Source organism: Coregonus clupeaformis, chromosome 40, assembly GCF_020615455.1.
Source record: "Coregonus clupeaformis isolate EN_2021a chromosome 40, ASM2061545v1, whole genome shotgun sequence".
NCBI lineage: Eukaryota > Metazoa > Chordata > Actinopteri > Salmoniformes > Salmonidae > Coregonus > Coregonus clupeaformis.
This window is the reverse complement of record NC_059231.1, coordinates 13642349-13668312: the sequence shown is the minus strand read 5'-3', so window position 1 is coordinate 13668312 and position 25964 is coordinate 13642349. Positions and strand designations below refer to the sequence as shown.

At 44.4% G+C, this 25964-nt stretch overlaps 1 protein-coding gene across 2 annotated transcripts in view; it reads right to left on the bottom strand.

Moving 5' to 3' along the window:
- Positions 1 to 25964, bottom strand: part of LOC121554869 (KAT8 regulatory NSL complex subunit 1-like protein) — a 34513-nt gene that overhangs the window by 5307 nt on the left and 3242 nt on the right. Inside the window, exons 3-12 of one of the 2 annotated variants that reach the window (XM_041868586.2) lie at positions 16824 to 16965; positions 14345 to 14521; positions 13752 to 13864; positions 11834 to 12011; positions 10952 to 11111; positions 3560 to 3712; positions 3198 to 3298; positions 2799 to 2920; positions 1259 to 1427; positions 923 to 1079 (exon numbers count right to left, since the gene is read on the bottom strand). In XM_041868586.2, coding sequence (XP_041724520.2) covers positions 1355 to 1427; positions 2799 to 2920; positions 3198 to 3298; positions 3560 to 3712; positions 10952 to 11111; positions 11834 to 12011; positions 13752 to 13864; positions 14345 to 14521; positions 16824 to 16965 — 1219 coding nt within the window. In that variant the 3' untranslated portion in view covers positions 923 to 1079; positions 1259 to 1354. The remainder of the gene's footprint in view (positions 1 to 922; positions 1080 to 1258; positions 1428 to 2798; positions 2921 to 3197; positions 3299 to 3559; positions 3713 to 10951; positions 11112 to 11833; positions 12012 to 13751; positions 13865 to 14344; positions 14522 to 16823; positions 16966 to 25964) is intronic. The other variant, XM_041868588.2, reaches the window with a different exon arrangement.

The window sequence follows — 25964 nt, the reverse complement described above, 5'->3', positions numbered from 1 at the left end:
TGCCTCTCGCCTGTCTGACGACGGCACTGTTGGCGCCGTACCTCCTCTCTCGCCAGGGCCTTAACTTTAGCCCATGGCCCTTTTCCCGCGAGCATGTCCTCCCAGGACCACCATTGGCCCACCTGGGCCATCGCCAACCTCTCCAGCTCCTTACCCGACGCTTGCTCCTGGACACGCTGCTTGGTCCTGTTTTGGTGGGATCTTCTGTCACGATCGTTGGAGGAAGTGGACCAATGCGCAGCGTGATATGCGAACATACTTATTTTATTAAATCACCACACGAACAAAACAACAAAACGACACGTGAAGTCCTTGGTAACAGACACAAACCATACACGGAACAAGATCCCACAATACACTGTGGGAAAACAGGCTGCCTAAGTATGGTTCCCAATCAGAGACAACAAGCAACAGCTGATACTCGTTGCCTCTGATTGAGAACCACCCCGGCCAACACAGAAACACATGAGCTAGATAATGAACCTAGAAAACAAACCCATAGAAACTACACACCCTGGCTCAACATAACAGAGTCCCAGAGCCAGGGCGTGACAAGAGCGACTTACAAATTGGTGCATTCACCTTATGATAGCCAGTGTAAATATCTTAGATTTAATGCCCAATATTCATCTCACCCAATCAGAAACTGTTTTTCAGTCTCAGTGAGTCATATTCTGAAGTAAAATGTCTAACTATTTCAGCTTGATCATTAGAAGACTTGTGTATAACATAAACTAGCATTGTTTCTGCTAGCAACTCATCTGCATTCAACTTAATAGCTTATTGACTAGAATGTTCCTCAGTTAGCGGCAGGGTTAATAGATGGTAGTACCAAGACGTCATACTCAGAATGTAACAAAGAGCTGAACCGGGATCCAGACTTTAGGTTGGTAGAGACTAGACAATGAATGTCCTTTCTTACCACCCACTCCTCTAAGGCTCCATCTGCGTCCGTGTCCAGATGACTGCAGCTCCAGTCCACGTGAGTGCTCATGTCACCTCTGGTGCCACCCCTGGTGTCACCCCTGACAGCACAGTCCCATACAGAACCACCTGCTCCATCGTTCCTACTGCCAGACCTACAGAGACAGGTGATTTTAAATCAAAACTACTGCATCGGTACAAGAGAATGCCACACTTCATTCTCGAAGGAAAAAAACAGACACTGTATATTGAATTGAGATCCAGTGAGGTAAGAAGCTTTACTGCAGGATCAATCAGCAACAGCAAGGTGATGTGTGGTGTGCCCAGTGCCCACCTGGTGGTGCGTCTGTAGTGTCTGGTCTTGTCCCAGGAGGTCCAGCGGAGTTTCTCTCTCTGCTCACACCCCAGGTGCCTCTGAGAAAATGTCTCGTCACAGAGCAGCTCCTCTTCCTCCTCCTCCTCCCCTCCCCTCCTCCAGGGGTGGGTTATCAATCACTCTCCAGCTGCAGGGAAGGAGGGAGGAGCAGAGCAATGTGGAAGGTGACGGAATACACTACATGGTCAAAAGTATGTGGACACTGCTCGTCGAACATCTCATTCCAAAATCATGGGCATTAATATAGAGTTCTGAGAAGGCTTTCCACTAGATGTTGGAACATTGCTGCGGGGACTTGCTTCCATTTAGCCACAAGAACATTAGTGAGGTCGGGCACTGATGTTGGGACGATTAGGCCTGGCTCGCAGTCGGTGATCCTATTCATCCCAAAGGTGTTTGATGGGGTTGAGGTCAGGGCTCTGTGCAGGCCAGTCAAGTTCTTCCACATCAATCTCGACAAACCATTTCTGTACGGACCTTGCTTTGTGCACGGGGGCATTTTCATGCTGAAACAGGAAAGGGCCTTCCCCAAACTGTTGCCACAAAGTTGAAAGCCCAGAATCGTCTAGAATGTCATTGTATGCTGTAGCGTTAAAATTTCCCTTCACTAGAACTAAGGGGCCTAGCCCGAACCATGAAAAACAGACCCAGATCAAACTTTACAGTTGGCACTATGCTTTCGGGCAGGTAGCGTTCTCCTGGCATCCGCCAAACCTAAATTTGTCAGTCGGACTGCCAGATGGTGAAGTGTGATTCATCACTCTGGAGCGTTTCCACTGCTCCAGAGTCCAATGGCGGCGAGCTTTATACCACTCCAGCCGACGCTTGGCTTTGCGCATGATGATCTTAGGCTGATCGGCCATGGAAACCCATTTTATGAAGCTCCCGACGAACAGTTCTTGTGCTGATGTTGCTTCCAGGGGCAGTTTGGAACTTGGTACTGAGTGTTGCAACCGAGTACAGACTATTTTTACGCGCTACGCACTTCAGCACTCGGTGGTCCCGTTCTATGAGCTTGTGTGGCCTACCACTTCGCGGCTGAGCCGTTGTTGCTCCTAGACATTTCCATTTCACAATAACAGCCCTTACAGTTGACCGGGGCAGCTCTAGCAGGGCAGAAATTTGACCAACTGACTTGTTGGAAAGGTGGCATCCTATGATGGTGCCACGTTGAAAGTCTGAGCTCTTCAGTACGGGCCATTCTACTGCCAATGTTTGTCTATGGAGATTGCATGGCTGTGTGTTCGATGTTATACACCTGTCACAGCAACTAGTGTGACTGAAATAGTTGAACCGACAAATTTGACAGTGTGTCCCACATACTTTTGGCCATGTAGTGTAACACACATCATAGGACATCAAAGAACAGACTATTTTCTTGGGAAGTTTGATCAAACTCAAAATACAGTTAAGCAAAAAATGGTGGCTTTAGCTTTTGTTGAGAAGTAACTGCAGCCATAAGTAACTCAAGCCAAAGAACAAGCACCAGAAGCCATACCTGGGCGTTATAATATCTCTGTACTGAAGTCTCTCCACCTTGGTAGTGGCAGCCAGGGACATAGGGATGACGATGTTGTCAATGTTGTAAACACTCTCTCCCTGACGTCTGCGGATTGGGCCCTGAGAACAGCAAAGTATAAAAAAATACTGTAGCATAGCTCACTAATCAACAAGTGGGCTATATGCCTGTAATGCACACCGTTTGTTATAAACTTCTCCACTAGACGTTAGTATGCATTACAAGGCAATTCTCAAGCTGTTAGTCCAGGTAGCCAGGCAGTATTGGAGCTATAATGCACAGATGTGCAGACTATGAAGCTATAGTAGCTTGGTTGATTAACTACCTGTGTGTGTGTGTGTGTGTGTGTGTGGTGGGGGGGGGGTTATGGGGGGGTACCCGTTTGCGTGTGTGTGAGGTCTGGGGTGTAACGGCATCCTCCAGGCTATCCTCTGGACTGTCCTCAGGGTCTGACAGCTGAGACAGGAGGTCCTCCTCATCTAGAGACCAACAACACCTAACTGTTAACGCCATGCGTCGCTCTGTAACAAGCTACATAGCATACATGTAATGACTACATAACTACACTCGCAGGCTACATGTATGTAATAACTAGTTGGATATGTTTAGGACAACATAGGAAATCAGGATTTGGCTAGGGGTTAAGTCTGTTTCTAATTTAAATTAATGTAGGATAAATGTCAGAAAAGCAGGAATTCCTGATTACTGGGGAAAAATCCCATCCCAGGGATCATACATACCTTCCATGGTCCTGTGGGTATGTTTCCTCTTCCTCCCCCCGCGATAGGCTCTCCTGTGTGGGGTCTGAGCAGAGCCCACCCACCTGATAGTTGACATGCCCCTGGCCCCTCCCCTCAGGTGCCTCCCATGCTGCTTGTGGCTGTGGCGGCAACCTGGAAACACACAGCACCCATGTTAAAGTGGAACTGACAGCATTTTAGCAACATTAAATTAAGCGAGCACTTAGATATGGACATTTTCATAAATTCATATAATGTTTGGGATTTACGTAGTAAGGCATTTGTGAAAATTCTACAGCAATATATAGTGGGGGAAAAAAGTATTTAGTCAGCCACCAATTGTGCAATTCTCCCACTTAAAAAGATGAGAGAGGCCTGTAATTTTCATCATAGGTACAGGTCAACTATGACAGACAAAATGAGAAAAAAAAATCCAGAAAATCCCATTGTAGGATTTTTAATGAATTTATTTGCAAATTATGGTGGAAAATAAGTATTTGGTCAATAACAAAAGTTTCTCAATACTTTGTTATATACCATTTGTTGGCAATGACACAGGTCAAACGTTTTCTGTAAGTCTTCACAAGGTTTTCACACACTGTTGCTGGTATTTTGGCCCATTCCTCCATGCAGATCTCCTCTAGAGCAGTGATGTTTTGGGGCTGTCGCTGGGCAACACGGACTTTCAACTCCCTCCAAAGATTTTCTATGGAGTTGAGATCTGGAGACTGGCTAGGCCACTCCAGGACCTTGAAATGCTTCTTACGAAGCCACTCCTTCGTTGCCCGGGCGGTGTGTTTGGGATCATTGTCATGTTGAAAGACCCAGCCACGTTTCATCTTCAATGCCCTTGCTGATGGAAGGAGGTTTTCACTCAAAATCTCACGATACATGACCCCATTCATTCTTTCCTTTACACGGATCAGTCGTCCTGGTCCCTTTGCAGAAAAACAGCCCCAAAGCATGATGTTTCCACCCCCATGCTTCACAGTAGGTATGGTGTTCTTTGGATGCAACTCAGCATTCTTTGTCCTCCAAACACGACGAGTTGAGTTTTTACCAAAAAGTTCTATTTTGGTTTCATCTGACAATTTTTTCCTCATTTTGTCTGTCATAGTTGACGTGTACCTATGATGAAAATTACAGGCCTCTCTCATCTTTTTAAGTGGGAGAACTTGCACAATTGGTGGCTGACTAAATACATTTTTTCCCCACTGTACAGTGGGAAAGCGGCCGTGGGTTTGGACAATTAGACACTGCAGTAAATAAAACCTAACAAAAACATCTGTTTCGTCCAAAGACAGGAGTCTACGCAGACCGGTGCGCCATAGCCAATAAGTAGGCCTTTATGCAAACAAGCCATTTGCCACATGGGCCTGCCATCAATCACTTTGAACTGGACTGTGTGTTTACAGGCAGTACCAACTGTGCGACTTTAGATTATTTGAACGCATTTGCCAAAAGCCACAAAATACAACTGAATGGATTTCTGCAAATATGTAAACACCGCAGGAATCCTCTTACATTTGGGAACTTAACAGTCCTATTGATCAAACAACCATGAAAAGGTAGGCTCTCTCTCCATCAGTTATGTACATCAACAACAACAAGATCAACAACTAATGCTAGCCAGACCAAGATGAGGTAAAATCTAACGAAGGAACATTAGATAAATCCTCCAACATTTTCAAATAAACTCAGCAAAAAAAGAAACGTCCCTTTTTCAGGACCCTGTCTTTCAAAGATAATTCGTAAAAATCCAAATAACTTCACAGATCTTCATTGTAAAGGGTTTAAACACTGTTCAATGAACCATAAACAATTAATGAACATGCACCTGTGGAACGGTCGTTAAGACACTAACAGCTTACAGACAGTAGGCAATTAAGGTCACAGTTATGAAAACATAGGACACTAAAGAGGCCTTTCTACTGACTCTGAAAAACACCAAAAGAAAGATGCCCAGGGTCCCTGCTCATCTGTGTGAATGTGCCTTAGGCATGCTGCAAGGAGGCATGAGGACTGCAGATGTGGCCAGGGCAATAAATTGCAATGTCCGTACTGTGAGACACCTAAGACAGCGCTACAGGGAGACAGGATGGACAGCTGATCGTCCTCGCAGTGGCAGACCACGTGTAACAACACCTGCACAGGATCGGTACATCCGAACATCACACCTGAGGGACAGGTACAGGATGGCAACAACAACTGCCCGAGTTACACCAGGAACGCACAATCCCTCCATCAGTGCTCAGACTGTCCGCAATAGGCTGAGAGAGGCTGGACTGAGGGCTTGTAGCCCTGTTGTAAGGTAGGTCCTCACCAGACATCACTGGCAACAATGTTGCCTATGGGCACAAGTCCACCGTCGCTCGACCAGACAGGACTGGCAAAAAGTGCTCTTCACTGACGAGTCGCAGTTTTGTCTCACCGGGGTGATGGTCGGATTTGCTTTATTGTCGAAGGAATGAGTGTTACACCGAGGCCTGTACTCTGGAGCGGGATCGATTTGGAGGTGGAGGGTCCTTCATGGTCTGGGGCGGTGTGTCACAGCATCATCGGACTGAGCTTGTTGTCATTGCAGGCAATCTCAACGCTGTGTGTTACAGGGAAGACATCCTCCTCCCTCATGTGGTACCCTTCCTGCAGGCTAATCCTGACATGACCCTCCAGCATGACAATGCCACCAGACATACTGCTCGTTCTGTGCGTGATTTCATGCAAGACATTCCTGTCAGTGTTGTGCCAATGGGATCTCAATCCCATTGAGCACGTCTGGGACCTGTTGGATCGGAGGGTGAGGGCTAGGGCCATTCCCCCCAGAAATGTCCGGGAACTTGCAGGTGCCTTGGTGGAAGAGTGGGGTAACATCTCACAGCAAGAACTGGCAAATCTAGTGCAGTCCATGAGGAGATGCACTGCAGTACTTAATGCAGCTGGTGGCCACACCAGATACTGACTACTTTTGATTTTGACCCCCCCCCCTATACAGGGACACATTATTCAATCTGTTAGTCACATGTCTGTGGAACTTGTTCAGTTTATGTCTCAGTTGTTGAATCTTGTAATGCTCATACAAATATTTACACATGTTAAGTTTGCTGAAAATAAACACAGTTGAGTTTAGTTGCCTGTCAAAATTGCACTGATAAATGATGGGGGATTGTAGCCTACTAGTGCTTCTGCAGCTTGCCTGCAAATGCATTAATTCTTGTCCCAACCAAGCACCCAAGCTAACTGGCTAAAGTTGGCTAGCTTGCTAGCTAGCTACTTCCAGACACAAATGAGAGAACACCTCACTCAGACCATTTTATTAGCAGAGCTGGTTAGGCTGTTTACATTTACATTTACACTTTAGTCATTTAGCAGACGCTTTTATCCAGAGCGACTTACAGTTAGTGAGTGCATACATGTTTTCATACTTTACATGTTATCTAGAGCGTTCGTGACAAACTATAACTTTTTTTGCCTACGTTTACTGACACCGGTCATATTCAGCGGGTGTTGCACGTTAGTAAATTCATCAGTTATTCTGCGCTCTGGCACACTCAGACGAGAGTGCTCTAAAATCAGAGTAGATAGCGAGAGTGAATTTGCGAATGCAAGAGATATGCTAACTGGATAACAGTTGTTCACGTTCTTGCTAGCTAACCAAATGACACCTGCATCTCTAGCTGTGTATAGCCACCGGAAAACGATATGAGGGGAAAAAGTCAGTCACTCACTCACTCCTTCAATTACATTACATGACATCCTCCTTGCAGCTAGCGATCTAGCTAGCGTTAGGCTCCGTGTTTTTAGCTTGCTACATAAATAGATACACTAGCCCAGGGGTGTCAAACTCATTTTAGCTCAGGGGCCACATGGAGGAAAATCTATTCCCAAGTGGGCCGGACCGGAAAAATCATGGTATATATATAACTTAAAAACAACAACTTCAGATTGTTTTCTTTGTTTTAATACGATCAACATACAACATAAAGCTGGAGCCTGAGGACAGTGTGTCCAAAATAGTACAAGCACAACATCACTATTAATCATAAAACAAGTCAAGTTTATTTGAAAATTCTAAAGAAAAAGAACACACAAACACACAATGCCTCAGTGATTAACAGAACTGTTTCACAGATCACAGAACTATATCAGGGTGTCATTTCTCAGGCAGAAATGTAGATAAAAATAATGAAATCCTGTTCCCCAAACAAGTGCAAGAACCACAGAGTCAAGAATAGGTTAAATATACAAATAAAATAAAATAAAATCAATTAAAAACAATAGCACATCAACATAAAAACATCTAAACATAAAGCTGGAGCCTGAGGACAGTGTCCAAAAGCACAACATCACTATTAATCATAAAACACCTCAAGTTATTTGAAAGTTCTGAGGACAAAGAACACACAAACACACAATGCCTCAGTGATTCACAGAAGTATATCACAGATCACAGAACTATATCAGGGTGTCATTTCTCAGGCAGAAATGTAGATACAAATAATGAAATCCTGTTCCCCAAACAAGTGCAAGAACCACAGAGTCAAGAATAGGTTAAATATACAAATAAAATAAAATCAATTAAAAACAATAGCACATCAACATAAAAACATATAAACATAAATCTGAAAGCGTTGCTCAAACTCCCGTAACAGTCCCGTTATTTTATCTTTGAACCGCTTCATGTCTGCCACATGTTGGGTCGCACACACATTTTTCAGACAGGGGAAGTGAGCTGCATCACCACCGGCAAGTTGCGTCTCCCACAATGACAGCTTCAACTTGAAAGAACGTATGCTGTCATAATACTGCGTGACAACTTTGTTGCGCCCTTGCAGCTGTTTGTTCAAGTTATTCAGGTGCTCTGTAACATCCACCATAAATGCAAGGTCCTGCATCCATTCTGCGGAATGAAATTCTAACACTTGCTATTGCGCCATCCAGTGGACGCAATTGGAACAGCAGTTTATTTTATTGAAAAATTGCAGCGCATTTTTATACTTTACCAAATTATTATAATTTTTTTTTTTTTTTTATCATCTCGCGGGCCGGATTAAACCCGTTTGCGGGCCTGATCCGGCCCGCGGGCCGGACGTTTGACACCCCTGCACTAGCCTATTAGCCACGTTATGACTGACTTGTGGTCATTGCCCTTACTAGTTTGATTGTATTGACATTCCCAGCCTTAGTTACATTCGTCCTTTTTTGTCCAAAATATTGAGTCGTTGAAACTGAAACAGTGCATCGCGAATGGAGGCAGCAAACAATGTACCAGGCGAGCTGTGATTCACAACCTAATAGCAATATTTTTTGGACTACCAAGAAATGTATTGGTGAATTATATTAATCATGCAGTGAACTGCATCCATCTATTCTGCCAACAATGCCTTAGTGTAGATCATGGAATGTTGAGTCAAATATAACCTATTTTTAAAACCTCTTATAAAGTTGGTTTTGTAGCATAAACTGGGAATGTTATATTTTTGACTGATATTATGATTGTCTGTTTCATATCTGCAAAGTAGTTAAAATGCTGTCAGTTCCACTTTAACTCAACAGCGAGGGCTTCCCCTCGTCTGAAACCATCCGCCAAACCCCCCATGGGATTACAAGGCTTGGTTAGAGACTTGCCTATAATAACAAGCCAGCATAATGTTTAACTATCAGTCCCAATAGGTTAGACATATTCCTTCTTAATGCTTCCTCCCCAGCTCTACAGACAATCAACATATTTGTCATGGGCCTGTTTCATTGTTAGGAGAACAGATATGTTGTGGTTTGGGTTGGGGGGGGGTTGATAATGACACAGATGCTATGGTAATCTGCAGTGTGAGCTGTAAGGTTGCAGGGCTGAACATGACTAGTGGTGCTGAATCATGAGTCTCACCTCAAACTGCCACCACTGTGCTTCCTGCTTGTCAGGGCCAGATTAGCAGGACAATACCTGCAGCTCTCTCATCTCTCCCGCTCAAAACATCTCCCCCTCCACTCCCTCTCACACATCTCCTCCCTTCTCTTCTCAAGAGAAGAAGAGAAGGAGAGAGAAAGAGAGGGAGAGAAAGAGAAAGAGAGGCAGAAAGAGAAAAAGAGAAATGGTGATCTTCCACATAATAATTGTCAGTAGAATATTCCTTATGGTGTTTGTGCTGTTTGTTTTTAGCTCAATCTTTGTCCGTGGGGTGTGATTCAGGCTGACAGGAAATCGAGTGGAGCATTGTGAGTTACATCTCTAAGACTGACCCAGCGCTCTCCTCATCAGCCACAGCCCAGTGCCCCAGCCCCTCAACCGCTCTCCTCAGCCCCTCTAGCCAGCCCATCACTCCAGCCACGGCCCACTGCCTCAGAACCCCTCCCTTCAGCCCAGCGAGAATCATTGGGATTGTTTAGGATCATTAACCTCTGTGCAGGCAACAGCCAACAGAGCAAGCAGCGAGGAGCAGCAACAGGAGATTCATTATTAGACTGGCTGACTCAGAGCATGCTGCTGTGAATGTCCCCCAGTGAGATGCCAAAGAGAATTACTGCCAAATCATCTCAACTAGCAGATCAGTAGGAGTCTTTACACTAGATAGGGAGAGGAGACACAGTCAGCCAGCAGGTTAGATGCTATTCACTCTGCCCAGCTTTAGTTTGGTCTGATCAGGTCTAGATTAGGTTAGAGAAGAAGAATATAGACTAGAATATTCTAGAAGAATATGGATCTAACAATGAGCATGACAATCTCTCCATTTACCTCACTACATACTAGAGCCAATACACCTTCTCCTAGTCAGTTCCTAGTAATAACTCCCTCACAGTACAGTACAGTTGTGTGGAGCTCAGCTGACAGCTGCATTGTTGAGTTGACAGTCCTGTCAGGTCTTAATAACCCTACAGTCTACATTCCTCAGGCAACAGGGAGAGAGCTGCTCTGAGAGTCAGGGTGCGTGGGATGTCATCTCCTCAGTACAATGAATAGTTACAGGAAAACACAGACCTGGGAAAGTTGTTTACAGGGCTTGTCTAGATGAGGGCAGGGTAACAGAATGTTTCTCAGAATACACTGTACTGTATTCTATTTTTCACACCTATCTTGGTCAATGTAAATGAACAATATAATGTTTTGTATCGTACCTTCCACCCTCAGCTACCTACCATCAACAGAATATTATAGCTATTTCCAGACAAAAGAGTTGAAGCATACAGCTCAATATGATGAACAACACAGTAATTACAACACAACAGTAATCACTGGCATCAGTTAACCCAAGCAGACATATTTCTATAGATGTGGGGTTTTAGGAGAGAGGCGCCTACCTGAGGTTTGAGAGAACAGGGTGTGGCACAGTACAGTTAGCCTAACACAAGAACACATACAGTATCATCATGTCTGTCCAGCACAGTGAGAGATGTGCCTACCTGAGGTGAGAGAGAGAGCAGGGTGTGGCACAGTGTGACTGGTCCTGGAGGTCAGGGCGCTGCTGGAGGAGCAGGCTGGGTCAGAACACAGTGCCAGGGGATCACAGGAGGCACAGGTGAGACAGAAGGAGGAGGAGGAGGAGGAGAGGGAGGCTAGGTCCTACAGGAGAGAGAAAGGAGGAGGGAATAAAGCCTAGACATTTACAGGTACTAGAATAACTTACTCTCTACACGTCCAGGACCAGGTGTGGATACCACTGATTTAATGCAGGACATTTTTATTAACTCAAACCACCTTTGGCTCTTGAAGATAGCAATAGGCTACTGTCAGAGACAGTTACCAAAGACTACCTCATAAACCCATTAGCAAAGGAAGGACCCAGGTGAATGTGTGTACATGTTTAAACATAGAGTTGTGACTTAACCCCACCTCAGCTGGTTTCTCAGCTCTGCTAACATGTAGCCTTACTATGCAGTTGCTGTGTGAGTCACTGTGACCTGGAGGAGCAGCCAGGGACACAGCGGACATCATGACACACAGCACAGGGTCCCTTTCCAAAGACTACAGCTACAATTAATACTCCACTTTAAATAAGACAGCAGTTCACAGATTAGTAAATCTTCGTTCACAAAGAGTTAATATCAGCACTTGATTATATTTGCACTTTGACAAAAACACTAATATGCAAGAGATTCTATATGTCATTCTCAAATGTCAAGATGAGTCCCTCTGCATAAAAAAGAAAGCCACTTTGATTTACTCTCTTATCCTTCTTTAATTTAGTATACTTCAGTCATCTAACATTTCATTATTGGCAGCAGGTGTGTGTGTGTGTGTGTGTGTGTGTGTGTGTGTGCGCGCATGGTGTTGAGGGTGGCTACCTGCTGTCTGTGGCTGGTGTTGATGAAGAGTTGTGGTTTGTGATAGGTCACCAGGGGTCGGGTGCGGGCTGAGACACAGGTGGCGTCCATTTGGAGGAGGCGTTGTCTCCTGCGGTTCACTCTCCTCCTCTTGAGTCCCTTCTGGGAGAAAGGGTCACATCCTCCCAGGGCCAGGCCACTGCAGGGGACAACAGAAGAGACACTTAGTATATGACCCAAATGGCACCCATAGTGCTCTGGTGAAAAGTAGTGCACTACAGGGAATATGGTGCCATTTGAAACGCAACCTAAGTCACTAAACACACACCACTTTATTCACTCAACACACAAATGCAACAGTCCTATAGGTAGAGAGCTGCCCAGATTTTACATTGAACATTCAGTGTACAGACGCCCTTAAAACGAATCACAACGATTCAAAACACAAACAATCCAACCCAGCGGTCCCAGTCAGATATAATCCGTATTCCATGACATCCATGGCAGCGTGGGAGTCAGTTCAGAACAAGGGAGGTGAAGACTTTATTATTGAGAGTAAAAAGGAGGCAAGAGGAAGTTAGAACTTGAGCTTAATGACTTTGATCCAAATCACAGCCGGACATAATGAAACTTTTCCATGGGTTGTTTTAAGGATAGCTAGAGCATGTTTAATATCACTAGTGATGGATAGGAGATCTGTGGTCCTCTCTGGGCTGTAGAGTAGGGCTTCGGCACAAATGGCATCCTATTCCCTATATATTTCCTACCCTATGGGCCCTGGTCAAAAGTAGTGCACCACTGTATTTAGGGAATAGGGTGCCATTTGGGACTGAGCCTAGACTAGCAGATACTGGCTTTAGAACATTGCTGGTCCAACACTCACTAGGGGCCTGTCATTTCCAGCTCTGGTGGGATATGTTTCCCTTGGTTACAGGAAGTGAACTGATTTTGTTCATTATCCTGCCAGATCACAGTAACCTCCCTGGCCCTCCTCGACCACACCTCCCTGTCCTCTGGAACAGGCTTTAAATGGCTTGGATAAATACTAAACAAACATACTCTGCTGTGCTGCCTGTGACAGAAATACAAAACAGCAGCTCTGTGAAGTCCTACAGTACAGCCTTCTTGGGGGTAGTTAATACCACCCAAAGAACCCCACTACCCCAGCCTGTTCGAGGGAGTGGTTGTGCCTAAAAACAGCGCTGTCTAGGAACCATAATGTCAATGAATGTCCCATCACTTCCATTTTAAATACAAATAAAACAGGCCTGCCTACAGGATCTAGTTTGACAGTGACTGAAATTCCACAAAGTCTTTCTATTCTTTATATAATACCATTTGTTCTGGCTTTTGATTGACAGCTTATGCCTAATTTGTATTTTCTTGGCTCCTCTGACGTGTTAAGCAACAGTGGAACTGGGAGCAGTTTTTATAATTATTACAGTAGAAAGATTGTCATTAGCTAAGTGCAGCCAATTAATTACAGAAAATGGTGTGCAAAGCTGTCATCAAGGCAAATGGTGGCTACTTTGAAGAATCTCAAATATCAAATATATTTTGATTTGTTGAACACTTTTTTGGTTAGTACATGATTCCATATGTGTTATTTCATAGTTTTGATGTCTTCACTATTATTCTACAATGTAGAAAATAGTAAAAATAAAGAAAAACCCTGGAATGAGTAGGTGTATCCAAACTTTTGACTGGTACTGTATCTGTTTTGACATCATCGTGGGTCAAGGTCACCATTACCCTTTTCACACTACTGGGCCAAACCGTGCCGTACTGTACTGGGCTGGCTTGGCTACGCATCTACCATAGGTGCTGGAACCCAGGAAGAGTAGCTGCTGCATGAGCAATAACTAATGGGGATCCTAATAAACTAAACTAAACTGCACAGGAGAGGACAATGTGGGCTGATGGGGCTTATTGAGTCTACCTGCTGAAGGCTCTCTTGTTCTGTCCTTTCCACCGGCATGAGATGAGAGAGGAGGAAGGAGAGAGGTTCAGAGGAGGCATCAGGCTGTTGACAATCTGGCTCAGCTGGACACTCTGTGGGGACAAGGACAACAACAGATCATCCTCTATATACAGTATCTACTGAACTGAAACATATAGGCCTATATGTCTACATAGCCCCCCCCAGTCCCACCTACTAAGCAGTATGGTATACAAGTCCTGACTCCGCAGACCTGTAATCTAATGTGATGTGAGGCTTTCTGGTTGGAGAATGACCTGTCACAACCCCTCAGCAGTGCTACAACCAGACTTCCCCCTACATAACAACCAGAGATGTACTGGGAGTGGAGCTGTCCTATCAACAGCAGCAGGACTCTCACAGATTGTTGTGTGTGATTAACCACTAACCCAGGAAACAGCAGTAATGGCTACTTTTGGCCCTTTTGACGAATAACAATTATTGGTTTGATTATTTGCTGGGTAAAAAGCCCTCTGATCTTTGTGACATAACTAATGCTAAATCATTAGATGTTACTGTCGAAGTAAAGGTTAAATAACATTTTAAAAATATACCTGTCTCTGTATGTTCCTGAGAAGGCGTGTGGGGCTGCTGGGTTCGTTCTCCATGTCAGAGGGAGGGTCTCTAGCGCTGCCCCTTGACGTGAATGACAGCCCTGCCGTCTCCGTTAGTAACGTCTGCTGAATCTGCCCGTCTGTCATCGGCTGGGAATCCGCCAAGACCACCCCCCCCTGGGACCACACACACGCACGAACACACACACACACACACTACTATCAACTCCACAACAAGGGCATATTCACACACCAAAGGAGGCTGGTGATGGGAGGACGGCTCATATGGCTTATGCAAACCATGTGTTTGAAACCATTCCAGCCATTACTATGACCCCATGAAGTGCCACCAGCCACCACTGATTCACACATGTTCATAGGAAAGGTCGTGAGGAAGGTCATGGTGTTTAGAGCTGTCTGGAGACAGCAGGAGGAAGCGGCTGTCATGACTGCTGATGATATCTGAGTGACAATGAGTGAATTAGATTTGGGGAAATTAATGAGCGATTAAAAACACCACAGGCACTTTACAAGAAGAGGTCCATACTGTGATGTGACACACACACACACAATACAGACATACACACGCACACACACCACACATACACACAAAGGCGTATCTAATTCCACAAGGGCAGAGGCTGACTAGAGGAGGAATCATGCACATCCTTATCTAAAACACACAATTTTAATGAACCTCAGAAGGCTTTGTACAGAAGATATAAAACACAGTCAAGTGACAGACAGGTAGAGTTGAAGTCGGAAGTTTACATACACCTTAGCCAAACACATTTAAACTCAGTTTTTCCCAATTCCTGACGTTTAATCCTAGTAAAAATTCCCTGTCTTAGGTCAGTTAGGATCACCACTTTATTCTAAGAATGTGAAATTTCTTTCTTTCATCACATTCCCAGTGGGTCAGAAGTTTATATACACTCAATTAGTATTTGGTAGCATTGCCTTTAAATTGTTTAACTTGGGTCAAACGTTTCGGGTAGCCTTCCACAAGCTTCCCACAATAAATTGGGTGAATTTTGGCCCATTCCTCCTGACAGAGATGGTGTAACTGAGTCAGGTTTGTAGGCCTCCTTGCTCGCACACGCTTTTTCAGTTCTGCCCAAAAATGTTCTATAGGATTGAGGTCAGGGCTTTGTGATGGCCACTCCAATACCTTGACTTTGTTGTCCTTAAGCCATTTTGCTACAACTTTGGAAGTATGCTTGGGGTCTGTCCATTTGGAAGACCCATTTGCGACCAAGCTTTAACTTCCTGACTGATGTCTTGAGATGTTGCTTCAATATATCCACACAAATTTCCTTCCTCATGATGCCATCTATTTTGTGAAGTGCACCAGTCCCTCCTGCAGCAAAGCACCCCCACAACATGATGCTGCCACCCCCGTGCTTCACGGTTGGGATGGTGTTCTTCGGCTTGCAAGCTACCCCCTTTTTCCTCCAAACATAACAACGGTCATTATGGCCAAACAGTTCTATTTTTGTTTCATCAGACCAGAGGACATTTCTCCAAAAAGTACAATGTTTGTCCCCATGTGCAGTTGCAAACCGTAGTCTGGCTTTTTTTATGGTGGTTTTGGAGCAGTGGCTTCTTCCTTGCTGAGCGGTCTTTCAGGTTATGTCGATATAGGACTCGTTTTACTGTGGATATAGATACTTTTGTACCTGTTTCCTCCAGCATCTTCACAAGGTCCTTTGCTGTTGTTCTGGGATTGATTTGCACTTTTTTCGCACCAAAGTGCGTTCATCTCTAGGAGACAGAACGCTCCTTCCTGAGCGGTATGATGGCTGCGTGGTCCCATGGTGTTTATACTTGTGTACTATTGTTTGTACAGATGAACGTGGTACCTTCAGGCGTTTGGAAATTGCTCCCAAGGATGAACCAGACTTGTGGAGGTCTACAATTTTCTTCTGAGGTCTTGGCTGATTTCTTTTGATTTTCCCATGATGTCAAGCAAAGAGGCACTGAGTTTGAAGGTAGGCCTTGAAATACATCCACAGGTACACCTCCAATTGACTGAAATGATGCCAATTAGCCTATCAGAAGCTTCTAAAGCCATGATATCATTTTCTGGAATTTTCCAAGCTGTTTAAAGGCACAGTCAACTTAGTGTATGTAAACTTCTGACCCACTGGAATTGTCATACAGTGAATTATAAGGGAAATAATCTGTCAGTAAACAATTGTTGGAATAATTACTTGTGTCATGCACAAAGTAGATGTCATAACCAACTTGCAAAACTATAGTTTGTTAACAAGACATTTGTGGAGTGGTTGAAAAAGGAGTTTTAATGACTCCAACCTAAGTGTATGTAAACTTCCGACTTCAACTGTATATGACAACCTCACTCTACCTGGTCTAGAGCCTAGGGGATCTGTGGGGAATGAGGGGGGTGTGTGTCTGTGTGTTTGTGTGTGTGTGTAGGGGCCAGGGTCCATTAGGGGCCTATGGACCTGGGCCTTACCTTGGTGGAGGTGATATGTTTGTGCAGGTCCCCCAGCTGTTGGATGCGTCCCTCAAGCTTTGCGACATACAGCTGTAGCCAGGTCCACCTGCTGCCCACCTCAGCCCTCTCCCTCTGCCACCTCCACTCACACCCATGCCTACTGGAGCGGGAGAAGGGAGAGAGACAGACAGAGAGAGAGACAAAGAAAGAGAGCCAGAGAGAGCCAGAGACAGAGACAGACAGACAGAGAGAGAGCGAGAGGAGTGAGAGAGACAGACAGACAGAGAGAGCGAGAGGAGTGAGAGAGACAGACTGACAGACAGCGAGAGAGCGAGAGAGACAGACAGACAGACAGCGAGAGAGAGAGAGGAGTGAGAGAGACAGACAGACAGACAGCGAGAGAGCGAGAGGAGTGAGAGAGACAGACAGACAGCGAGAGAGCGAGAGGAGTGAGAGACAGACAGACAGACAGACAGACAGACAGACAGACAGACAGACAGACAGAGAGAGCGAGAGGAGTGAGAGAGACAGACAGACAGACAGACAGAGAGAGAGCGAGAGGAGTGAGAGAGACAGACAGACAGACAGACAGAGAGAGAGCGAGAGGAGTGAGAGAGACAGACAGACAGACAGACAGAGAGAGAGAGAGAGAGCGAGAGGAGTGAGAGAGACAGACAGACAGACAGACAGACAGACAGACAGAGAGAGAGGAGTGAGAGAGAGACAGACATACAGACAGAGAGAGAGCGAGAGGAGTGAGAGACAGACAGACAGACAGAGAGAGAGCGAGAGGAGTGAGAGAGACATACAGACAGAGAGAGAGCGAGAGGAGTGAGAGAGACAGACAGACAGACAGACAGAGAGAGCGAGAGGAGTGAGAGAGACAGACAGACAGACAGAGAGAGAGCGAGAGGAGTGAGAGAGACAGACAGACAGACAGACAGAGAGAGAGCGAGAGGAGTGAGAGAGACAGACAGACAGACAGACAGACAGACAGACAGACAGAGAGAGAGCGAGAGAGAGACAGACAGACAGAGAGAGAGCGAGAGGAGTGAGAGAAACAGACATACAGACAGAGAGAGAGCGAGAGGAGTGAGAGAGACAGACAGACAGACAGAGAGAGAGTGAGAGGAGTGAGAGAGACAGACAGACAGAGAGCGAGAGGAGTGAGAGAGACAGACAGACGACAGACAGACAGACAGACAGACAGACAGACAGACAGAGAGAGCGAGAGGAGTGAGAGAGACAGACAGACAGACAGACAGAGAGAGAGCGAGCGAGAGGAGTGAGAGAGAGGAGTGAGAGAGACAGACAGACAGACAGAGAGAGAGCGAGAGGAGTGAGAGAGACATACAGACAGAGAGAGAGCGAGAGGAGTGAGAGAGACAGACAGACAGACAGACAGAGAGAGCGAGAGGAGTGAGAGAGACAGACAGACAGACAGAGAGAGAGCGAGAGGAGTGAGAGAGACAGACAGACAGACAGACAGAGAGAGAGAGAGCGAGAGGAGTGAGAGAGACAGACAGACAGACAGACAGACAGACAGACAGACAGACAGACAGAGAGAGAGAGACAGACAGACAGAGAGAGAGCGAGAGGAGTGAGAGAAACAGACATACAGACAGAGAGAGAGCGAGAGGAGTGAGAGAGACAGACAGACAGACAGAGAGAGAGTGAGAGGAGTGAGAGAGACAGACAGACAGAGAGCGAGAGGAGTGAGAGAGACAGACAGACAGACAGACAGACAGACAGACAGACAGAGAGAGCGAGAGGAGTGAGAGAGACAGACAGACAGACAGACAGAGAGAGAGCGAGCAAGAGGAGTGAGAGAGAGGAGTGAGAGAGACAGACAGACAGACAGACAGACAGACAGACAGACAGACAGACAGCGAGAGGAGTGAGAGAGACAGACAGACAGACAGCGAGAGGAGTGAGAGAGACAGACAGAGAGAGAGAGAGCGAGCGAGAGGAGTGAGAGAGAGGAGTGAGAGAGACAGACAGACAGACAGACAGACAGAGAGAGCAAGAGGAGTGAGAGAGACAGCCAGACAGACAGACAGAGAGAGAGAGAGCGAGAGGAGTGAGAGAGACAGACAGAGCCTATGACCAGACATAAGGTAAACGTCCCTATTAGCCCACGTACCATATAAGCCCACTTCCAACTTCTGAGTCAAAAAACTAAACAAACACATAATAATTATTTGCTGTGATGTTTCTTCCAAAGAAGCTGCTTGTTACATAAATGACACTTATTATTGTAAGCCAATCCGATTTGTCAATATTGAGTTATCAAAGCATATGTGTGACATATGCCTGCTGATCCCAGAAGAAGTTGCAAAAAAACCTAGGTGATTTTGGTACCCTCAGAAGATAATTATTTTTGCATATTTCTACTCCTGTTTTTGGTAAGTACTCATGTCTTATACAAATGTAAGTGATTAGTGTTTTGAATAAGACATATGTTACAATATTACTTAAATTATAAAGACAGTAAAAAAAAAAAAATTCAAAATATGACTTTTAGCATGCTAGCAAACATACCACATGCAGCATCAATACAGTAGGTGCATAGTATGGTTCATTGCAATGACAAAGCATGATAAGCAGGTATAGTTTACATTTTTGTATGCAGTTTATATTATTATACTGTTAAATAGACAATAAATGTGTATGTTTATCTTTATTTTTTTTTAAATTAAAATATTTACCTGGTGGGCTTAAAGGGGACGCTAGCAAAAATATCACACTGTCTGGGGTGGATGTAAATGAGTATAGCCAATTACTTCTCTGCATGATACATTTATACTTTTCATGTTATGTTAGTGCACCATACAGTGGGGGAAAAAAGTATTTAGTCAGCCACCAATTGTGCAAGTTCTCCCACTTAAAAAGATGAGAGAGGCCTGTAATTTTCATCATAGGTACACGTCAACTATGACAGACAAATTGAGAAAAAAAAATCCAGAAAATCACATTGTAGGATTTTTAATGAATTTATTTGCAAATTATGGTGGAAAATAAGTATTTGGTCACCTACAAACAAGCAAGATTTCTGGCTCTCACAGACCTGTAACTTCTTCTTTAAGAGGCTCCTCTGTCCTCCACTCGTTACCTGTATTAATGGCACCTGTTTGAACTTGTTATCAGTATAAAAGACACCTGTCCACAACCTCAAACAGTCACACTCCAAACTCCACTATGGCCAAGACCAAAGAGCTGTCAAAGGACACCAGAAACAAAATTGTAGACCTGCACCAGGCTGGGAAGACTGAATCTGCAATAGGTAAGCAGCTTGGTTTGAATAAATCAAATGTTGGAGCAATTATTAGGAAATGGAAGACATACAAGACCACTGATAATCTCCCTCGATCTGGGGCTCCACGCAAGATCTCACCCCATGGGGTCAAAATGATCACAAGAACGGTGAGCAAAAATCCCAGAACCACACGGGGGGACCTAGTGAATGACCTGCAGAGAGCTGGGACCAAAGTAACAAAGCCTACCATCAGTAACACACTACGCCGCCAGGGACTCAAATCCTGCAGTGCCAGCCATGTCCCCCTGCTTAAGCCAGTACATGTCCAGGCCCATCTGAAGTTTGCTAGAGTGCATTTGGATGATCCAGAAGAGGATTGGGAGAATGTCATATGGTCAGATGAAACCAAAATAGAACTTTTTGGTAAAAACTCAACTCGTCGTGTTTGGAGGACAAAGAATGCTGAGTTGCATCCAAAGAACACCATACCTACTGTGAAGCATGGGGGTGGAAACATCATGCTTTGGGGCTGTTTTTCTGCAAAGGGACCAGGACGACTGATCCGTGTAAAGGAAAGAATGAATGGGGCCATGTATCGTGAGATTTTGAGTGAAAACCTCCTTCCATCAGCAAGGGCATTGAAGATGAAACATGGCTGGGTCTTTCAGCATGACAATGATCCCAAACACACCGCCCGGGCAACGAAGGAGTGGCTTCGTAAGAAGCATTTCAAGGTCCTGGAGTGGCCTAGCCAGTCTCCAGATCTCAACCCCATAGAAAATCTTTGGAGGGAGTTGAAAGTCCGTGTTGCACAGCGACAGCCCCAAAACATCACTGCTCTAGAGGAGATCTGAATGGAGGAATGGGCCAAAATACCAGCAACAGTGTGTGAAAACCTTGTGAAGACTTACAGAAAACGTTTGACCTGTGTCATTGCCAACAAATGGTATATAACAAAGTATTGAGAAACTTTTGTTATTGACCAAATACTTATTTTCCACCATAATTTGCAAATAAATTCATTAAAAATCCTACAATGTGATTTTCTGGATTTTTTTCCTCATTTTGTCGGTCATAGTTGACGTGTACCTATGATGAAAATTACAGGCCTCTCTCATCTTTTTAAGTGGGAGAACTTGCACAATTGGTGGCTGACTAAATACTTTTTTTCCCCACTGTATATAGATTTATTTCATATAGTTGTTTTTTTATTGTCATGTGCGTAGAATAACATATTCTGTCTTTTAACCATAAATTGACTGATGTTCCCTTTAAGCCCACCTGCTCCCATTAAGGCCACTTGACTGTGTTTCAATGGGGATTTTCTTCCTTTTGACCTTTGAACCATATACCTCCCTAATTTTGACCTCACCTGATAAATCAGCTCCATAATTCAGATAATTAATACCCATATTTAAATATCAGTCATATTACATAGGTCAATTCATTCTGGATAGGCCTATATTCTATCCTAACATTAACAACAATTGTTTTATCTTTAGGCCTACTTTTCAGATGAGTTTTAGTTTGAGATGACTAAAACACGAAAAAACTCCAGTTCATGCCCACGCATGATAGAAGCATGCCATCTGTACAGGGAAGGGAACAATGCAAAATCTCTAATTTCTGGCAAAACGTTATGGAGTAGACAGGAAGTCGTTGAGGCAGAGAGTGAAGGAGCAGCTGAGCATTGATGCACAATAGGGACATGTGATCTACCTGAGTCCAGCGGTAGAGCAGGGATTTCAGAGTGTCTTCGGGTAGGGTTATACTGTAGTGACTGATAGGCTAAGAAAAAGATAACATGAAACAGTGGGTAGCCCAATATGAGGTCATGAAAAATGTGATTTTGCCTAATCCAGTGGTTCTCAATCTGTGCCTGTGACGTGTTTGTGTGTGCGTGCATAAGTGTGTGTGCAACGTGTGTGTGCACACATAAATAAGTGTGTGTGTGTGTGTGTGTGTGTGTGCATGCAAACGTGTGTGTGTGTGTGTGTGTGTGTGTGTGTGCGCTTACACGTGCGTCCAGGACTAATGCTTTGTCATTCTCCATCTCTTCAGGTCCTTTGCCAGTGGCGTTGGGGCTTTACCCGGACGGATCTTCTCCATCTCTTCAGGTCCTTTGCCAGTGGCGTTGGGGCTTTACCCGGACAGATCTTCTCCATCTCGTTCAAGAGCTTGTGATAGCAAAGGAACTTCAAACCCCCTTCAAGGACCAAAGACCCGGCCGAAAATGGTTAGAACGCTTCATGCGGGACCATCCGGAACTGACCATAAGGAAGTCGGAACAGTTCCCAGAGGCAAGGGCAAAAGCCACATCCGACCCAGCCATTCTCAGAAGCTGGTTTGCACTCCTTGAAAAGGAGATGGTTAAAGCCGATGTCATGGATAAGCCTGAAAATATGGATGGATGGAGAGGGTTGTATTCGAGGACTACTTCTCACACCTCTTCCTCAAGGATTCTGAGAGGTGGTCTAACTTAGCATTTCCACGAATGCTAATATTTGACGGACATGTTTCCCACATCTCCCTCAGCTTTGCCTTAAAGGCGAAACAGAACAATGTGGTATTGCTGAGACTGCCGTCTCACCTAACCCACATTCTTCTGCCACTCGACAGAGCTGTTTTTGGGGAGGTGAAGAGGCAGTGGAGAACAAAGCTGCGGTGGCACTCTCATGTGACCAGGGACAAGATCCGAAAATAGGATTTCCCATCCGAACTGAAGGCGGTGTTGGAGATAGGTCTAAAGGATGAGAATCTGAAGAGTGGGTTTAAAAGCACTGTCATTTATCCTTACTGTCCAGACAGGGTTATCACAGAAGACTACACACCGTTCACCATGGAAGATGGCCAATCATAACCACAGCATCTGGCAGAAACTATGACAAGCAACGATACTCCTCTGGGACCCCATGTGATCGCTCTGTCTCCACCTGCACAACTTCGCCCAGCCAGGAAAACAGCACTAAACTTTCCAGTGGGACCCCGTGCCACCTCTATATCTCCAACTGCACAACCATGCCCATGCGCAACATCTGTGGGCGAAGAATCCATGTCCCAGATTATCCTCAGTGTAGGAACTCTTGCTGGGTCCAACATTCTCAACATCACCAATACTGAGGTTGCAATGCCTGCAAATGATGAAATGTCACAACCACAGCCATCAACGTCTGCATAGTCTGCAACTTCAAGCCCTTCACCCTCATCAGGCATTGGCATCAAAGATTTCTTCCTGCAATGCATCATGCCAACCAAGAAGAGCAATCCTGCCAAAAGACAGAGAATCAACACTCTAAAATATGGAGTCTAACATCTGAACAAGCCTTGTCGCAGCTAGGGGAAAGTGAGAAAAAGAAGGCAGCAAAAAAGAAACAACCAAAGGATGGCAAGACCAAGAAGGCTCTTCTGGAGAAGGCAAATGCATCGGAGGCAGTGGGCAATAAGGCAGCGAGCAAAGAGGCAAATGAGAATACAGAAACCTGTACCACAACCTTCACAGTGGAGAGCGATGTGTACTATGCTGTCATGTTCACGAAATCAGCGGCATATTACATCGCACGATCACTTAACGAGTCAGCACCACCAGAGGGTGAACGGTACGTGATGAAGTTCCTAGACAGAGGGCCAAACAACTTCCTCCCATCCAGGGACAAGATTGAGGATGTAGACCTCAATTTCATCCTCTGCAAAGCAGAGCTGGAGGGACCTGGACCATTATATTTGCTCAATCATGAGGTCATTGAAAATCTGTACAAAAACAAGATAAAAGCCATCAAAGACTTGTTTGCATAAGACTGGCAAGCAAAGACAACCACAACATGGGCAAAAGATTGAAACAAACAAACAAAATAAAGCTTAGACCACCCTATAACCTGTTTTGTTACACTACTAAGATAACTAAAACGATAAAATCACATCAAAGAGCATAGGCCTACGTTTAGCCTAGGAGAAAGTAGAAATTGCAGAAATGTTTCTTCTTTATTTTGCTTAAGTTATAGGCTAATGATACATGAGCTTCAAGATGTTTTGACAGATGTCTCCTCACAATGAACTGTATGTTTTAATGTTACTCCACAATGAACTGAATGGTTTTAAAATGTGTTTTTACAACGTTTTCAAACTACTAGCCTAAATGTGATTAACATTTGAAAATCAATTAAAGTTATTGTTTAAATGTAAATCCTGAAATTGACTCATTTACAATCCTTTGAACATTAGTATTGAACCTGCAAACTGTTTTTCTTTTAGTCAGTCGGTCTTCAGAAATCTTCATCTACAATTTTGGCCAATTTCAAATGCCAACAGCACACCATAGGATAGAGATACAGACTAAATGACAACACATATTGAAAGATGAAGTATTTAAGAGTCATTTCCACTATAGTTTTGATTTTTTGGCTACATTCCAAAGAAGTTTAGCTTTTTCTGCGTTGACAACACAGCAAAAAGGCTGGTACGCCCATTTCAAATGCCATTTACAGGCAGGATAGGAGTGGAGACTAAATGAAAATAGCTATTGAGAGCTAAGAGATTACAGATTTGGCAAGAACAAGTTTGTATTGTTAAGATTTTTTAAATATAAATTATATATTTATTCATCAACAAATCTGAAGTGGGCTTATTTGGAACACCCATGGGCTTAAAGGTTACATTAGGTACCCATTAAGTCAATGCCAGACTTTCAACATATTTTGACAAATTAAACAATAAAAACATTAGAAATTGGTATAAATGAATTATTGACACTTCAAATGAGAGATTATCATTTTAACTAAAATGTTCTCACTTAAATTGGGGCAGTATATTTAAAGAATGTCTGAAAAGCGGATTTTGTGGGCTTAATAGGGATGTTTGCCCTAAACACTTCCATATTTTTCTAGATTATTCATTTCTGTAGGTTTTTTCTTCATCTAATAAAATACAACCTTTTCCTTGAAACAGGTTGAACGGTTGGAGTGTGTGTATGTTTACTGACCTTTAAAACATAGATAGGCCAGCACAACAAGAGTACAGAGGCTGAGGACATATGGTTCATGTTTACACAGTACCGTCAACAAATAGCCTACACTATGACCTACATTTTAAAGCACTAGATGAAAATGCTACTTTTGCATATCAGCCTTTTCATATTACACGGCAGATAATGAGGGAGCATTATTTTTATTCTGTTGAGATGAGTAGAAAGTATATCTAGGCCACAAATAAATAATTAGAAAACTGTGTGTAGGTTTCCATGGAGCTTCTGACTGCATTCCACTATTACTGTAGTGCAGGGCTAGACGTTGGTTTCTGGCAGGCAGTTCCACAGTCCAGTTAGGTTAGTTACCATGGCTCTATGTAGCGGCCCTGAGAATGCCAGGAGCAAGCCACTTCAAACAGAGTGGACAACTAAAGGGCGGCTGGGTCGGCTGGTGACTGGTGGGGCATAGATATAGATAGACCCCCACACTAACAAACACAGGCTCAATTCTGTAACACTGTCGCCTCTCAAACTAAAACCACTTCAAGTTTGGTTTCATTTCACAATAAGGAAAGTGAAAAATGACTTTTGATATCCTTTGAGTTGTAAGCTAGGTGGTGGAACCTTTCCACACCGCTAAAGTGTAAAAAGCAGCCACCCCCATCCCCAGTCAAGCAGTCTAAGAGGAGAGGAGAGGCTCTATCTCTTGCTGAGGAGCAGCACTCCCTCCCGGGTTGCAACATAAACAAACAGCCCACAGGACCTGGGCACTATCTCCATTCTCCAGAGACACTGCTGCCGCCCAATGGAAAACACCAACCATCCACTCTCTGCCAGGCCAGCTCAACAAAGCTAAATACACAGTGGCACTGGAGCTGTTCTATACTGGTGGTGCATTTCATTATTCTTGCAGTTACACACACGTTTTCAGCCCTGATCCCAA